Raw genomic sequence first — 18,249 nt, 5'->3', positions numbered from 1 at the left:
CTACCACAAACCCTGTTTGTACTAGGGCTGGGTGATATATTGAATGTTTACTATACATTAAATATTATTTTGTTGGTGAAATAAAATGAACCAACATTGCAAATGTCGCGCTGACTTAATGCACTTTCAATTTCAACAATAAGTTTCCTACAGACCGTTTCACACACTCCTTGTTACACAGCTTGTGAGTATGAGAGTGCCAAGGCAGAAATATTTTAATACTGTTAAATTATTTAAACCCCATTAAAACTTTGCCAGAGTTGGGAAGTTTGATTAATTTATCAGAATAAGTTCTTTCGAACTGTCCATTCCAGTTTATATGTTCAACAATTCGATTGTGTCAACACTCAGAAATGTGCATTTTACATGGTATACAATGTTTTAGTAAAAATATCTGTAGATAAATATTGCAGTTTATTAATATTTATTGTTATAAGTGTAGATAACTGAAAATGATTAATTGTTCCTTCTGTTCTTTTAATGAGAAACATTGTGTAAATTGTAGTTTGAAAGTTTAATGTGTCGAGATTTATATAAATATAAATAAATGTTTTTGTAATATCACCCAGCCCTATTTTATACCAGACTGCATCAGTAGATTCATCCCTTTAAAACCAGTCTAACTTGTATGTGGCCCAAACTGCTGCTCGCTGCCAGTTACTTTGCAGGCATGGCTGTACATAGCCTTTTCTGCTGATTCGAGACTTGTCGTGGAGTTGTCTCCTTTTATCATTTGATTAGATTGTTGGCTCAGATCAGCACAAAAGAAAATCTCTTGCTGTGTTGCATGGCAGCCTCAATCTTGCAAACCTCCTGGCCATCAAAGTAGAAGACGGAGCTCATGCGCACAGAACAAGTGTTTTTGTTTTTACTCTGTCCTGTCTCTGATTGTAATAAAGTATTCATGTAACCTCACTTTGTCCTCAGCGTAGCCGACACGCGCATCTATAATGTAGCCATTTAATCAAAAGCTTTCCTCTCCGAGGAAATCAAATTAAAAGCTGTTACACTTTCATAGTTCTTTTTATCTTGCTTCTGTGGGAATTATACATTTTCTCGCTTTGTAGAAACATAGTTTTTTTTCTCCTCATTTGCTTCCATTTACTGATGGATGAGTTAGACCCAAGCTGCTCTCTCAGCTATGTGGAGAAAAAGCCAGCCTACGTCAGATCCAGGCATGCTGGCCAGTGCTGGCAGGTCTCGGACAGAGAGCTTGCCTTTCACGCAGTCGATAAGTGCTGTTTAAAGCCCTGTTTGCTGATCTGGGACCAGTGTAATGCTTTCTCATAGATTTGTTAGGATAATTATTTTTTTAAAGGAAACAAATTGTAGATCAGTATGAAGGTATGAAGGTTTAGTTAGATTTCCAACAGAATAGACAGAAAAACATCTCTTAATAGAAACCCAAAGGTTCTTTGTTAAAAAAGCCAGTGTGTCATGATGGATATATCAGTAACCTTAAGGTCTGTTTATGTTGTTGTGACTTTGAGGTTCGAATCTTTAAGTTTGCATGTTTCTTTTTAATTTGTTCTTCCTCTTTCTTGATTTTCTTCTGTTTGCTTTTGCCTGTATGCCTCTTACTTCACTATTAGACTTAAAGCATGTACTTGATGTTATTTGCTGAGACTTGGATGTATTGAGTGGATGTTTGGATTTAAGTATGTGTGCATGAGTGAAGATATATATATATTTTAAATAACCTGTGTATGTTCATATTGAGATCTTGACACATCTTTCTCTATCCTGCAGGCTCCCAGCAGTCTCCTAGAGGCTCTCGAGCAGCACCTGGCCTCTCTGGAAGGAAAGAAGACCAAGGAGCTCTCTGCCGACAACAGGTACTAAAGCCTATAGATACAAACAATCCAGCCTCACACAGAAACTAGCCATTGGATAAAAGAGTGCAAATTGAAAATTAACCATAATCTTCCAGTTACAACATTTATGCATTTGGAAGATGCTTTTTATTCAAAGTGATACAGTACATTTAAAATTATTATATAGACAGTGTTTAAAAAAAAACTGTTTTTGAATTCTCATTCTTAGTTTTTTAAGAGCTAGAATATGGTCAGACTTTGGCTCCATTGTGTTTCCAGGCATTGGCAAAGGCAGTGTCATTTATTTAAGATAAAACATGAAATGCAATTGAATAGCTGACCACTTTCAGATAAAGTGTGACCCTCATGCTGAACCTTAAAATTATGCAGGCTGTTTTTGTACCTTAAGACATTTGTGTAAATGGCCTCTGTTACGATTGGCTAACCTCCATGTTCCGGTGTAGTTCACAGTGTCATTCATCAGGGAGAGACAGATTTTTGAATACTCAATGGGAATTGATGCTGAAGAGACCTTCAAAAACCCAATAACATAAGCCTACTTAAAAAAAAAAAAAAAAAAAAAAAAAGACAACACATTGGAGAAATTCAAACCAATTCACATTCGTTATTTTACTTTTTATTTGCACCATATCTAATTTTTACTTTTACTGTTTATTTTTTGTTGTGTTTGTTCAACAACTGACTGTAGAGAACAGAAAGGGTATTAAAATAGACATTATTCAATGGCAAATGGGTCGCGTGGATCTCATCTTTGGAACAACTTTTAACATGCTGTGAAAGGATTTAGCTGCTTAATACTTCACCACTATACAACACACTTACTGGTGAGTGAAATATAAACATTTAACAGCCAGTTGCCAAATGATTTGAGTGATTTCCTCATGTTGGAGTGGAGGGTTGCAGATAGAGTAAAAGATTGATCTTGGGATTTAAGAATCGATATCGAGATTATTCATGTGAAGATCGTGATGCATCAGAAAATGTATATTTTTACGCAACCCTAATCTACATCTAGCGTAGAGTACTGCCTGAAGCATTGTTACAAAGACAGATGCGTTAGAGCAGGGTTCCTCAATAAGCGGCCCAAATGTTTGGAGACAAATGTTTGGCCTGTGATAATGGCTTGTTCACACCAAATTGAAATGGTTGAATTCCCCCACTATAGCGCTTTAAAATCTCAAATTCTCATGTAGAATTAAAATGGGTCGTGTGAAGTTTATGTGGCATGATTTCGAGGGAAGCCCAGTTTAATTGTGCATTTGATCCACGCTGGACACAGTAGTAGGATAGAGAAAAGCGCATCACTTGCGCGAGAGATTCTTGGTGGATCGTGCGACACGTGATACCATTCTTCAATTACCCAGCGCACATCTGCGCTCCACGTGAGAAGCATGTGTAGCGCTTATTCGTCTTGCTTCCGGCACTTTGTCATAAAATTTGCTTCGGTGGCAGCCGAAAAATTATCAGTGAGGGACAAAACCCTGTTAAATACATGTGGAATAGTGCACGTTTAAGAATAACATGTATAGTACAGTACAGTATGATGCAGTGCATTATATTGAAAATAATATGTAAGAAAACACTGGCTCACAGTCTTTTCTTTATTGAAAAAATTTGTTGTTATCCTAAAGAACAATAACAATATTAATGCTAATAGTACTAATAAATGAATCTGCAACTAGGAAAAATGCAAGGAGAATATCCCATTTGGAGATGAGCAGGAACCATTGACTCGCATGTTGGACATGGAGATCTAGATTTTTTTTACATTTTCAATAGGCAAAGTTGTGTAGTTGTATCTGTAAAAATAGCAGCGGCACAGACACTTTGTCATAATATCGAGGTGGTGGCCCTTGGCTTTGTATTGTTGACAATTTGGCCCTTGATGAAAACTAATTGAGGAACCCTGCATTAGAGCAACCAAAAAATAAAAATAAAAAACATCTTGATACATTTAAAAAAAAAAATGCTTGAGCCAAAAGGTCTAATGCTCTGTCTGTTATTATAGTCCATGAATATACTGTAACTTTGTTACATGGGCTTATAAGGAATAGCTCTATTGACCCCTTTTGTTAATTAATTGTGCTTTTAACACATCCTTTTAATTTATGAGCTTTACCTAAAATGGACAAAATGGGCACACTGAAACAAAAAAATTATAGGGACTGTAAGGCCTAAAAAAGGGTTGTCTCACAAGCTTGCTGCATTAGCAAAGAAATATGTTATATGTATATGTAATAGGAAAGCCCTGAGAAAGAGACCCTGTTTACACCTGGTATTAAGATGCATTTCAGGTCATTTGATCACATGTGGTCAGCTCTAAATACAGGTCTAAACGAGGTCTAAAACGTTTTGTGATCAGCTTATAAAAACCACATACGAATGTGGTCAAAAACGCATGTGACCACATCACATTTAATCTGTAAACGCTAATCTGTCCGGTATGCAAACATAAGCATGAGAACATCACAGATCTTCTGTGTGTCTGAAATCGACATGCAGGGGTACTTATGAGAAGCACGCACATCTAAAGCTCCTTTAATACAGGTTCTCCACTAAAATAATAGACAATTCTGCTTGAAATGTTGCATTTGTGCTTAGATAAAATTTCAGCTGCATCTTGGAGAAACAGCGTGCCGTTTTTTTGCGCTTTCTTTATCTTTTCTGAGTTTGTTGAGCTTTAATGTCTTGCAGTAACACACTGACATAGTGATTGACGTGTGTCGTCATGAAAGAGTCCCTCCCCTCCAAATCCGGGTCGGAGTCACATTTAAGCAACCAGGTTTAAAGAGCGATGTGTCTCACATGACCACATGTGATCGGATCACCCGAGATGCATCTTAATACCAGGTGTAAACGGGGTCAGAGTGTGAAAGAGAGGGTCTAGATAGACTCAGAAAAGAGAGTAACAGAGATTGGAGACTTAAGGTAAAATATATGAACAAGTTAAAGGGACCATGTTAAGATTAAAGAAAAACACAGATAAAAAAGTTTAAACTGACTTATGTTTAGTTCTTATTGAATGGATGCTGTAATCCATACAGTATTTGTCCAGTCTGATCAGCATTTCTTCAGTTTAGTTCATCAGCTGATTTATTAAAAATTCATAAATTTAAACGTTTAAGTCATTTTTGCTATTTACATTTAAAAAGCATATTGGGATTATTTGGAACAAAGGTTGTTTTAAATGGTACACATGTCCCTCATAAACCTTCTCCAGACTTCACGTTTGCAATTTAAATAAAGTAACTTAATTTTGTCAGTTGGTGACAAAATATAACATGATGTTTGTGACACCAATACCAGAAGATTTCTGAATGACCTTTATTTATTTATTTATTTATTTATTTATTTATTTTAATGGAATAGACCTTATTCATGCTAGCGCCATCATTTTAATGGGAATGACAATGAGGTTGAGAGAGAGACATATTCTCTTCAATGGGCTGTACTGTTTTTGGTGTTTTTGGATCGTTCCACAGACAAAACATTGATAAAATATCTGTCCAAGAACATTCAGTATACAAAGAACTCCAGACAACATGAGCTGTGGAAAATCAGATGTGATCCAGGAGAGTTATCCAGCTTTATACCGTTCGTGACTTGAAGAGACTGTAATTCTATCCCTCACAGCCTCGATGTCATTCCCATTAAAAATCAAAGATGGCGCTAGCATGAATAAGGTCTATGGTGACTAAATCAAATTTTTATCTCAAAACAGCACAAAAATTATTTTTATCCATGACATATTCCCTTATAGCTGCAGTAATAGAATAGAGTACCAGAGAAATAAATTTGATGCTATTACATAGCAAATGCCACTCCTGACCTGTAATCTTAAAAGCTCATAGTGGCCCTAATCTCACATCTATGCGTATCTGTGCTTGTGTCTGCAGAGCTAGTACTTTGTCCAATGCTGTGTCGACCCTGTCCAACACGGGAATGTCCTTCAGCAGAATGGACGAGAAGGAGAAACAACAGGCCCTGGAGGAGGAGCAAGCTCGTCTGCAGGCGCTAAAGGTTGGACATGATTGTACACTTCTTCTACAGTTTTCCTCAAACCAGAGTGTGAAACTTGTCCAGATTATATAGCTGATTTGACTTAAAGGGTAGACGGGAAGTGCCATCGTTCTGATTTTGTTTGCTATTTGTGGATCAAGACTAGTTCCTTGTTCCATTGTTAGTGGTGCTTGCCGCATCACCAATATTATTGAACTTGCTGCATAACTCTTTTAGCAGCATTTGTGTAATGGACATTTAAGGAGTGATCCAAGCCCAATCAAGGAACCAGAATATCATCAAGACTTGGGGTGGCTGTTTTTGGCTTTTTGACTTGGGCCTTTAAGCAACCACCCACTTTACCCTATAGAATTCCCTAACAAGCACATAGCAATGTGCTAAAAGCCACAGAGAACACTTAGAAACCACATAGCAAGGCCCTGGCAACACTAGCGCAAAACTCGCTAGTTTCATGGCAGCAACCATTTACATTTTCTTTAACATTTTAAAATGTCAAAATGTTTTGTTTTTTTTTTTTACCTGAAATGGCAGCACTGATTGCAGGTAGATGAATAAGATAAAGTCAAATCTCAACTGGAACACAGAGGCTTGGCACCATTGAAGCTGCTGTTCTGGGTACACTGTGTCCTACACACAAAAATGTACGCGTTTATTTTCTCTATACGCCCTTGTACCTTCAATGATTAGCCTCTAGCAGCAAGTGGCCAGCAAGGTTAATCAAACTCTTTTGTCCCCTTTGGGAGGTGCTGTCATACCTTATGGGACAAAAATATGTGCACACAAACACACACACAATCTGAATGACAGGAGAGTCAGTGGTCTGGTATGTATCCCCAGATGCACTGTGGCTCAATATCTTAATAGTTCAAACATTCAGAGCAATTTCAAAGTCCAACATCAGTGTTTACACAGCCCATGTTCAGATTAGCTTGCATGAAATTGAACTGGTGTTTCTATGTGTGTTATTGTGTTCTCAGCACTCCTGGAGGGGCATACACAGAGTTTGGAACTATCACTTTCTCTATCTGTGTTTTCTTTTCTTCCCACTTTCTCAACATTTCAAAGAGCATTTTGAAACACTGAACATGGTAATGCCATGTTGCAACTTGCATCATCTTTCTTTAGAAACTTTTTAGGCAAAACTAATATTTAAAACTCTACAATGTTATGCTGAGATGTTAAATTAAGTGGGTTTCCATCCAACAATTTTTATGCCCATTTTGAAATTGCACATAGAAATCCTGTATGGAAATGCTTGATATACAAATAAAATGTGCTTAATATATAATGCGCTTGGCAGAGGTGGATTTTCTACAGTTTTGCATTAGTTAAAATGCACATTAAGGTTATGGAAAAATTATTTGCAAAACAATGACGTGTTTTGACATTTGTGCATGTGTTATGAGTGTGCGATAGCTTGATGTGACTGGCCCAATGAAAGATCTGACCTTGGCACATAATTCTTTGAACATAACCCTTGACATTTGGAAGTGTTTAGCACATATCTGGTCATTAAACGAGTCCTCACAATCCTCCAAAACAGTTTTGAGAGCAGGCACTCCCAGGTATGCAGAGTCTGATGGCGTATGGGCACGCAGCCATTTTAGCCCTCGTTATATCAGATATTACACTTATTCTACAGCGTCTCCTGGTAGCATTTAATGAAATGAGGCACAGTTGCTCTGATCCTGCAAATAAAACTTGCATGTCATTCATGACAATGTGGCTCCTTCAAGATAATGCGCATGACGTAGTGGATGGAAACACACAGCGATAAGTATTTTCTTTTGTCAAATTTTCAGAAATGCACTTAAAGCAAATGGCAAACATTTAGCTGGAAACCTATCTACTGTAATGTTAGACTTTTCTGTGCCATCCAGTTAGAAATTTCACCTGAAATTTCCAAACGCAGATTTTATGTGGGGTTCAGGTTTGGTGAACTTGGACACACAAATTTGCATCAGTGACCAATAGCAAGTTGGTTTGTCTTTTGTACATAGCACATGACGTTTTCACATTCACTTCTCATCCAGCCACACCTTCTTCATCTGAGAAATTGCACCATGCAACGTTCAATGTAACGGGTTGAGCATGTTTGAAAGTTTGTCAGTTAGTTTTGCTGTAGTGTCTTGCTTGAATTGAAGTGGCCTGACATATTGACGATTTAATGACTTAATTGTTTTTTATATATCGTTAATTTAAGCTTCCTCAGTAGTGTGATGGTTCTGAGCTAGTCTGCACTCTTTCTGTCAAGGGAAATGTGACCTGGAAGGCTCTTTAGAGAGGATCTCTTAAACAGCCACAACAGGCAGCAGGTCTGAGTTATAGCAGACTGGCACTTCAGCTGCCTGAGTGGCTGTAATCTGTCTGATTTCACAGAGCTCAGTTGAAGTGCTCTGTGCTGTCCTCTACAGTGACCATAGAAGTCTGGTCCAACAGTCTGATGGATTCTTGTGTGCTTCTCTGAAAATTGATCTGCTGTGTTGTGTTTGTATAGGACCAGCGTCTGAAGGAGATTGTCACGCAGAGTCCCTCGGCCTCCCCCAGCACACAGTCTTTGAGCAGTGCCAACAACCACACCGTGGGCATGGACCTATTCACCAACACCACAAGCCCACCTTCCAATCACAGGTCATTCACATACAGTATGCTTTACATGAGTGCAATATATACTATACTATACAGTTTGATAGTACAATACACAGTAGACATCTACAATATATATTACACCAGGGGTTCACAAATGTAAGAATCCTAACGCCTCTCAAGAAGTCGGAGAATAAATCGGTAGCCCCCAACCCCCTTTCATTACGATTGTTCATTAAAAGAAGCAAGCCTGTGGGCTTTGCAGTTAAATTAATTAATATCCTTAAAAATGTGAAAAAAATAATCATTTATAAATAGTTTGCCTAAAATTCTAACTCTGTGACTGCAATGGAAACGAGTGGTGTGGCACAGCGCTGCTCACTTCCATTGTAGCCATTGCTCTGTTTCCAGTGGTAATCAGCAGTTTCATGATCTGTTTTTAATGCACACTTTGTGATATAAAGAGTACAAAATAATGTGAAAGGCATGAAAATGGCCCACAACAAACACCTATTCTAAATCTGCCTCAGCTTTCAAACATTATCTCAGAAGTTTGACACTGAAGGTCATCCAGAAAGACCACACTAATGTCAAGAACATAAATATGCCTAATTGTTTCCAAGCAACTCACCTAATGAGATTGGGATGTTGCCGCATTGCTGATGTCAGTGTTTTAACACATGGCTGAATACTTCTGTTTAGCGGTGATTAGGCTCTACACGCACCACGCACACACACAGATAGATTGTGATTGTGCATTAATTGTGTGTGTGTGTGTGTGTTTGTGTGATTGCTATTTTTTTTAATCAACATGTTTGTATGTGGGTAGCTGATATTAAATACTTTTGGGAAGTTGACATACTATGGTTTGGCATGCTAAACTAATTTGAACGTGATTTTGCTCATTGTAATTATTATGCATGCAGCTTTTATAAAATCATAAGAATTAGTAACTGCATGTGCGTTCATTTTTACTTCTGTGCCACAGAAATACTGCTTTAAAAAATAAATGTCCTCCTAAATAGCTTCAGTGTACTTTTGTTATCTTGTAGTGTAGCTAACTACTTTTCAAAAAGGTAGCTTGACTATTTTAATTTAAAATTGAAAACTTGGAGCTTGGGAAGCTACTTACAGAATATAAATATATAGTAGTACTTGCAGTATACACTTATATAGTATTATTGTGTTATATTTATACTACAAATAAAAAGCCCTTTATATTCCACATATTTTTTCTCACAGTAGAATATATTACGCAGTTTATGCGATAAACAATATCACATAGGATATCTGATAGAACTTGTATACCCAGAACTTATTATGCATCTGGCTCCAGTGGGTTTGTTTCCTGTCTGATGTCATCATGTCCACATTCACAGTTACAAAGTTTCAGGAGTAACAGCAGCTATTAAATGCAGGAGTGGATTCCCGTAAATTTTTCCATGTTAGTACGAAATACAGGAGTTGCTCCCTCAGTTGCAATGATTGACAAGGGATAACCATAGCAACGCCGCAGTGTCTCGCGCCCATGAACACTAAACAAGAATGATACCAGTAAAACTCAAGGACCGAGACAACTTCTAAAGACCAAAGCATTGCTGTGCATTCACCAGTATCTGTGTAGCTTACTTGCACATACAGTGCTGTGAAAAAGTACCTGATTTCTTTGGTTTTTGTGTGCATCTCATACTAAATTTTCAAAAATTCAAACAAAACCTATCATAAAAGAAAGGTAATCTGAGTAAACATAAAATACAGTTTTTAAATGTTAATGTTATTTATTGAAGCAAAAATTATTCAATAACAATTGAGCCTGTGTGAAAAAGTACTTGCCCCCTTAGTTACTAAATCCCCAAATCTATGAAACTGCATTCATAATGGGGTTCAGCTGGACTAGACACACCCAGGTCTGATTACTGCCAGCCCTGTTCAATCAAATCAACACCTAAATAGAACTTTTTGTTGGTTAAAAGTTCTCACCCAGTAACACACTATGCGAAGGTCGAAAAAAATTCCAGAAATGATGAGGAAAAAGTTGATTGAAATACATCAGTCTGGGCAGGGTTACAAAGCTATTTCAAAGGCTCTGGGACTCCAAAGAACCACAGTGAGAGCCATTATCTCCAAATGGAGAAAACTTGGCACAGTAGTGAACCTTCCCAGAAGTAGCCGACCTTTTAAAATTCCTCCAAGAGCACAGCGATGACTCATCAAGGAACTCACAAAAAAGCCAAGGACAACATCCAAGGAACTGAAGGCCTCTCTCGCATCAATAATAGGTCACTGTTCATGACTCCACTATCAGAAAGACACTGGATAAAAATGCCATCCATGGAAGAGTGGTGAGGAAAAAAACACTGCTAACCCAGAAGAACATTAAGGCTTGTCTGAATTTTGTCAAAACACATTTTGATGATCCTCAAACCTTTTGGGAGAATGTTCTGTGGACTGATGAGTCGAAAGTGGAACTGTTTGGAAGACGGGTCCTGTCACATCTGGCGTAACTCAAACACAGAATTCCAGAAAAAGAACATCATACCTACGGTCAAGCATGGTGGTGGTAGTGTGATGGTGTGGGGATTCTTTGCTGCTTTAGGGCCAGGGCGACTTGTAATAATTGAGGGTAACATGAATTCTGCTCTGTACCAGAAAATACTAAAGGAGAATGTCCCGTCATCAGTCCGTGACTTGAAGCTCAAGCGCAACTGTATTATGCAGCAAGACAATGATCCAAAGCACAGGAGTAAGTCCACCTCTGAATGGCTCAAAAGAAGCAAAATGAAAGTTTTGGAGTGGCGTAGTCAAAGTCCAGACTTGAACCTGATTGAGATGCTGTGACAGGACCTTAAATGGGCAGTTCATGCTCAAACCCTCCAATGTGGCTGATCTAAAGCAGTTCTGCAAAGAAGAGTGGGCCAAAATTCCACCACAGTGTTGTAAAAGACTGATCTCCAGTTATCAGAAGTGTTTGATTGCAGTTGTTGCTGCTAAAGGTGGCACAACCAGCTAAGTTTAAGGGGGCAGCTAGTTTTTCACATGGGTGATATAGGTGTTGGATAACTTTTTGCTTCAATAAAACATATATATATAATATATACATACATACATACATACATGCATACATACTACGGTCAAAACTTTTGAAACACTTGACTGAAATGTTTCTCATGATCTTAAAAATGTTTTGATCTGAAGGCGTATGCTTAAATGTTTGAAATTAGTTTTGTAGACAAAAATTATAATTGTGCCACCATATTAATTTATTTCATTACAAAACTAAAATGTAATTAAATTATTATTATTATTATTTATTTTTTTATTGATGACTTGGACCAAATAATAAAGAAAAGCAGTCCAAGTGCCCAACATAGATGGGAACTCCTTCAATACTGTTTAAAAAGCATCCCAGAGTGATACCTCAAGAAGTTGGTTGAGAAAATGTCAAGAGTACATTTCTGCAAATTCTAGGCAAAGGGTGACTACTTTGAAGATGCTAAAATAAAATATAACACAGTTTTGATTTATTTTGGATTTTGTTTAGTCACAACATAATTCCCATAGTTCCATTTATGTTATTCCATAGTTTTGATGACTTTACTATTATTCTAAAATGTGAAGAAAAAAAATTTATATTAAAGAATGAGTGTTTCAAAACTTTTGACCGGTAGTGTGTGTGTGTGTATATATATTTGAAAACTGTATTTTGTGTTAACTCATGTTGCCTGTGTTTTATGTTATATCTCGTTTGAAGATCTAAAACAGTTTAGTTGGAAAAATACACATAGAAGAAATCAGTAAGGGGGCAAATACTTTTTCACATCACTGTAGATACAATTACAAAGACAGCATTGGTCACTTTTTAGAGAAGGAAACACAGCCACTGATTCAGAGACCTTTCCAAAACCAGGTTAAAAATGCAGACAATTGAAGACACAGACTATAGGTCGAAGTCTATAGAAAATGGACATGCACAGATCAATATCAACTTTTCGATTCTCACCCCTCCTCAAATGATGAACTTGATTAAGCCCCTCGGCCAACCCCAATGTCTTACAACCAATGGTTCAGTCACAGTCCACTTGCTTTCAGCTAAATTCTACCAGACATTCAACAGTGATCTACTTGCAAGAAGATCTTCAAAGGCGTTATCACGCGACATAAGACAAAACAGTCTATTTTTGCAATAAATATGCCATAATATACTCCAAATACACCTTGTAACTTTAGTAAATATAGAAAACATATTACTTCCATACTGAAATCTCTCTGTTGCTCTGTTTCTCTTGTTCAGCATGCCAAACCTCAGCAGTGACCTGTTTGACCTCCAGCCTGCCTTCATCCCTGCTGTGCAGAGCACTCCTATCTCCACCACAGGCAGTGCCTGGGGAGGTGCGGCCCACTCCACCCACACACACACTCCTCCCACAGCGGGTACCAGCCTGATCACCAGTGCTCTTCTAACACATCACTACATTAGAAAGCTGACTTTAAGTTAATCTCAGTCAAATCATTAGAACATATGTTCATTCAGTTATCTTTTTGTTTATTTTCTGGTTCATTCCTACATGCATTCATTGGCTATGAAAATCCTTGTGAGGATAATAACAAGCACTGTCCCAAATGCTGCTCACAGCCCTTGCAATCCACCTCAGATTTCAATACTTTGGTGACACAATGCCACATTAAGCACCGTAGGGCAGAACAGCTCTGAGCACGGTGAGTAACTGTTGAAGTAGCATTAACAGTTAAATGGTTAGTTCACCCAAAAATGAATATTCTCATGATTTACTCGCCTTTAAGCCTAAATGTGCATGAATTTCCTTGTTCAGCAGAACCGAAATGAAGAATTTATAAGCCCGTTTCAGCTCTGTTTGTCCATACAGTGCAAGTAAATGGGTGCCATCAGACTGCTGGCTGACGGTCCAAAAGGCATATTTAGGCAGTATAAATTTAATCTACATGACTCCAGTCGATCAAATAATGTCTTCTGAAGCAAATTGATAGGTTTGTGTAAGAAACAAATTGATAATTAAAATGCTTTTAACTTTAAACCGTTGCTTCCGGTCAGTGCTAGATTGCTGTTTGAATTGACCTAACTCTCGCGTGACTTTTATTCCTCTGTTTTGTACAAAGCGCATGCTTCCGACTTCTCGCATGAAAGCGCCATTGCGATTTATGTCATGCAACGGTAACGTGATGCATAGATTGCTGGCAGGAAGCATTTTTAAAAAGTGAATAAAGTTTTAGTTATCAATTTATTTTGGACACAAACCTATTGATTCGGTTCAGAAGACATTAATTTATTGACTGAAGTTGTGTGGATTACTTTTATGCTGCTTAAATATGCCTTTTGGACCATCAAACAGCCAGCAGCCTGATGGCACCTGTTTACATGCACTGTATGGACAAACAGAGCTGAAATGGGCTTATAAAAATCTTAATTTTGGTTCTGCTGAAGAAGGAAAGGCATACACATCTGGGATGGCTTAAAGGTAAGTAAATCATGAGAGAATTTTCATTTTTGGGTGAACTAACCCTTTAAGCGAGGCTCTGCACGGTATGGTTCCAAACCGTCCTGGAATACTCTAACTGGTTAGCTAACTGTACCAATTAAGTTCCTGTATACAAGATAGAGAACCGTTCTGGTGAAGATTTACTTTACTGATGTGGCGACTCATAAATGGTCACCTGCTCAGTCAGTCCATTTTAATCCTGATTTTGCAGCACCGCTATGGAAAATTAAACTGTAATCATGCCATCGGCAGTCTGCACTGTTCCACAACAAGAACCGTTCTTCCTGATGGTGAAAAGCACCTATAGTCTGAGTATAAATCCCAAGAATACTTCGATTTTGATGCTAATGCTTAGCGTCTACATTCAGTCGAAAGCGAGACTGTCAAAGTGTACTTCATATGACTGCGCTCATTCACAGGTATGGCACATGCGCACTACGACTGCTACGAGATACTGAACTATTTCTCTTCAGGAGTTTAGAACCATAAAATATTTTATAGTCCTTTAGACTCGAGTTATACAATTACAGGTATCTCCTAAACTCCTTACACACGCTCTCTTCAAGTGCACATTCACCGTTGTTGTTTTTAGCTTTTGTCTTCTTTTGTTTACCAGCGATAATGTCTTCTAGCGCTTCTTCATGACAAGAAAAATCGGGCTGTGCACGTTCAGTGCTCGCGCACTCTGCTGATGATGAGATTTGCATCACGCATCCTGTACGCAGACGCTCAGCATTTGTGTTTGACCAAAGTATACTTTGGACTTTAGTCCACTGTGATGTCCGTACCAGTGTGGGCTTCACAAAAGTATGTATCAAGGGCGTATCGTGACCACAAAGGGGGCAATTGCATGCATGCTTCCTATTTATAAAATATCCAGTGGGACACCTAACGGTCTCATGGACTTGTGTAAATGAATGCCATGGGACTGCAAGGCTACATCAATAGTTCCATTTGGGACAGGGTCGTAGGCAGTATTTTTAAGTCCATTTTTGGTCCAATGATCCCATTGTGTACACCTATGATGCCCAAAAATGCTGTCTAGACAGCTCACTAGGTTTTGAAACACAACCAATGTAGTGTTGTTGTATTTGGGTTCTGTTTACCCATCCATCCTGTTATGTAGGTTCAGAAACAGTGTTTTCTAGAAATACAGAAGCATGACTCAATTGGGCGTAGTTTCACTGAGAGATTATGGCTCTGCTTGGAGCAGTGCTGAGAATCAGAGGTTCATTTTCAGCAGTTCAGCACATCTGCTTGGGCTAGTGTGAAACGAGGACACAAGGTGCAGAGTGTAGACACTCTGCCAGACTCTTAACTATGCCAGCATTTGTAGGTCACAGCATGTACTCGTAGTGTGCTCTCCATAGCTGGCGGGCAGGTGTGCAGAGGTCACAGTCTTCAGCTGGCCAGACGCAGAGTGAGACTCAGGTCTCCAGGGACCCACGTATACTACTTAACAGCACAAAGATGCACAAATGCAAACAGATGGAGGGATGAGAGAGGGAAAGACTGCTAAATAATAAGGGGAGGAGAGAGAGAACCACAGGCGCAGATTTTAGCATTGTTCTTGTTTACATTAGGGAACGTACATTTATAGTAAAGATGCACCTATATTTTGCTTGTCGAAAGACATTTGTAAAATGATCTTAAATGTAAACAATTTGGAAAACTTTTGTGCATTTTTTCCTAAATGCATCCCACTTTATAAACCACAATTCATCTTAAAAACATGCGCACGTGAACAAGCACATGGACTCCCCCTGCAGAATGACCACAAATATCCTAATATGGTGAGACAGAATACAATAAAAGCGCATGTGCAAATTATTCATTCATTCATTCATGTGAAACGTTCTTGTGCGGTTGGTAAGGTTTTCTTAAAAAATGAGTGCAGCTACAGTCTGCCCATAAATGCAGCCTCTTCAACAACTTATCATCAGTTTTTCATTTTCATTATAAATAATCCATTCATTGACTGCTTTTACTGTAAATCCACACCATTCTTCAGCCAGTGTCCATATTCTTGCTAAACTTTAATTCCAAAAAGAGTTTTACGTGCTCTATTACATGAAATATTCATTGTCTACATGGCAGTCGTGCTCTGTAAAAACTACACGCACATTCTTTTCCCGCTATTCTCTTGAAATTAATTAAACTGCATTTTAATCAAATCATTTGTTTTTATTTATGTCCCCAACAACAGCAGACAAAAGGCAGAAGGATGAATTGATAAAAAATGTAGGCGAGTTTTAAATATGAGAATGTTGCTGTGCTTTTTAACCATCTGTATATTGATTTAGCTATATTTAACTATAATCTCTCCTCCTTGCTCCAAAAAAATGTGCTTTACATATTAAATACCATATATTACACCTGCCTGTTATCTCGTAAGTCTCAAAATGAATTTATTATGGAAACGTGCAGATAGGGCTATATACTGTAAATAGTCTTACAGGAGATATCCCAAATTAAACATTTACATTACACATAACAGTCTAAATAAGAACACGTATTGGAAAATATTTTTTCACGAAAACGTGCTCACTCTATCAGTCACTGATTCGTATTTGCATCACAAAAAGTAAAAAAAAAAAAATAATCAAAAAGTCAGCGCGCACTGGCAATGGAGCATAAGTACAAAAAAGTTTGTATGCTTGTCTGTTGACATACTTTTTTTTCGTCTTTCCTATATATACATGTTAGTGCCATGTAAGTGATTTTCATTAAAACGGTTTAAGCAAAAAACCATTGCCACACATAGATTTTTGCCCACTACTGCGATTTTGCCCTGCATGTAAACACTTACTGGCATTCTTACTGGTTTATCCAATGTGCAAGGGTTTTGTGCTCGTGATTGTTTACATTTTGACGTTAAAAGCAGAAAATAACCAGTTAATTTCAAGTCTCATGTAAACATGGTTTTCTTGCGTTGTCCAGTATCTTGAATAAGCTGATCTTTGGAAGTCATCAGCGTAATGGTGTGCATGTAAACGCAGTCATTTTTGCTGTGTTTGGCTGAATGGGATGCTCAAATCAACAGAGTAAGGTTTTGATAGAGCCACAGTGTGTTATACTTTTGAAATCAACCAACAAATGGTTTACTTATAGTTGACTGCATATTAAGCTGGCATACGAGAAAGAATTTTAACATTGAAAAAATGTTTTGATGTAGTGTTCTATCTAAACGATGTATGATATTTTGCAGTAAAAAGAGGCATACAGCCGAGACACACGAACACTTGCTGTATAAAATACATCCCAAATTTTTGCCATACAGTTTTCGTTTCGGTGCATCACTATATCATCAATATTTCTCAGAGCAACAATTACAATGTCTTGTGTGTCCAGATGTATGACATCTCTGTCTTTGCGTGTTTTGTGTATGTGTGTGTTAGTCTCAGGTCTAGAGAGCAGCACTCTTCACCCCATGGCTTCCATGCCCACCATGAATGTAGATTTTGATGCTGTTTTTGGGACTAAGGCTTCCAATAGTGACGTGAAGCCCTCAGCTGGTAAAAATTTCACGATTGTGAATTAACAACTGCACTTATTAATCTTTGAAGGTTTTGCTCACTGCTGCTGTGCTTAATATCTGCAAAACTAAGTAACCTCTCCAAAATAGAACTATTCTGCTGGTTTTGCTGTGTGATGAGTTTGTGGAGCTTTTCCGCTGGAACACGGAGACAAACTGTGTAGCCAGCTGTAGCACCTGCCTGCCTGATTCGGTCCTGAAGAGATTGCAAATGTTCTTGGGGGAATCGCTCATGCTTTTTATCCTCACTCACTCACTCGCTCGTTCTTCTGATCCGTGGCTGAGGACAGTCTGTCATCATCTCTTCATCTGTCCGCTGTGTGTGTGTGTGTGTAACTCGGAGCCTGGGTGCTGACTGGCATTTTTCTCCATCTGTTAAATGCCTTTCGTTACACTCCTTATCTGAAAACAGAGCAGACACACACACACATTTCCACTCACTAAACTCCCTCCCCCCCTTTTCTTTTCTTCCTTTCTTTTTTTCCTTGGCCTCTTTATTTTCTTACCTTTTTTTTTCTGTCTCCCCCACCCCTTTTGCTCTTTCCTGGGTTGTGATGGATGATCTTATGTGGTGAGTGTATCATTTTTTTTTATCTTGGCCTCCTTGTTATTGTTGACGAAGCAGGAAGTGGAACTGTATAATATGGCATGTGTCAGCAGTGTCTTTATCTCTCTCTCATTTATAAAAGAATTAATAAATATTCCTACTGTATGCTATTTAACGGAAAACCTCCAGCCAGCTCTCTAATTAGCAAAACAT

General features: G+C 38.1%; 1 protein-coding gene across 4 annotated transcripts in view; it reads left to right on the top strand.

Moving 5' to 3' along the window:
- LOC127440834 (phosphatidylinositol-binding clathrin assembly protein-like) overlaps positions 1-18,249 on the top strand; it is a 93,034-nt gene that overhangs the window by 52,472 nt on the left and 22,313 nt on the right. For 3 of the 4 annotated variants that reach the window (XM_051697814.1, XM_051697806.1, XM_051697796.1), the window contains exons 9-13: positions 1,750-1,835; positions 5,732-5,855; positions 8,353-8,486; positions 12,733-12,830; positions 17,353-17,469. In XM_051697814.1, the coding sequence (XP_051553774.1) occupies positions 1,750-1,835; positions 5,732-5,855; positions 8,353-8,486; positions 12,733-12,830; positions 17,353-17,469 (559 nt within the window). The remainder of the gene's footprint in view (positions 1-1,749; positions 1,836-5,731; positions 5,856-8,352; positions 8,487-12,732; positions 12,831-17,352; positions 17,470-18,249) is intronic. The other variant, XM_051697819.1, reaches the window with a different exon arrangement.

Source organism: Myxocyprinus asiaticus, chromosome 1, assembly GCF_019703515.2.
Source record: "Myxocyprinus asiaticus isolate MX2 ecotype Aquarium Trade chromosome 1, UBuf_Myxa_2, whole genome shotgun sequence".
In the NCBI taxonomy this organism is placed as follows: domain Eukaryota; kingdom Metazoa; phylum Chordata; class Actinopteri; order Cypriniformes; family Catostomidae; genus Myxocyprinus; species Myxocyprinus asiaticus.
Note: the sequence above shows the minus strand (reverse complement) of the source record. Positions and strands in the feature narration are given on the sequence as shown.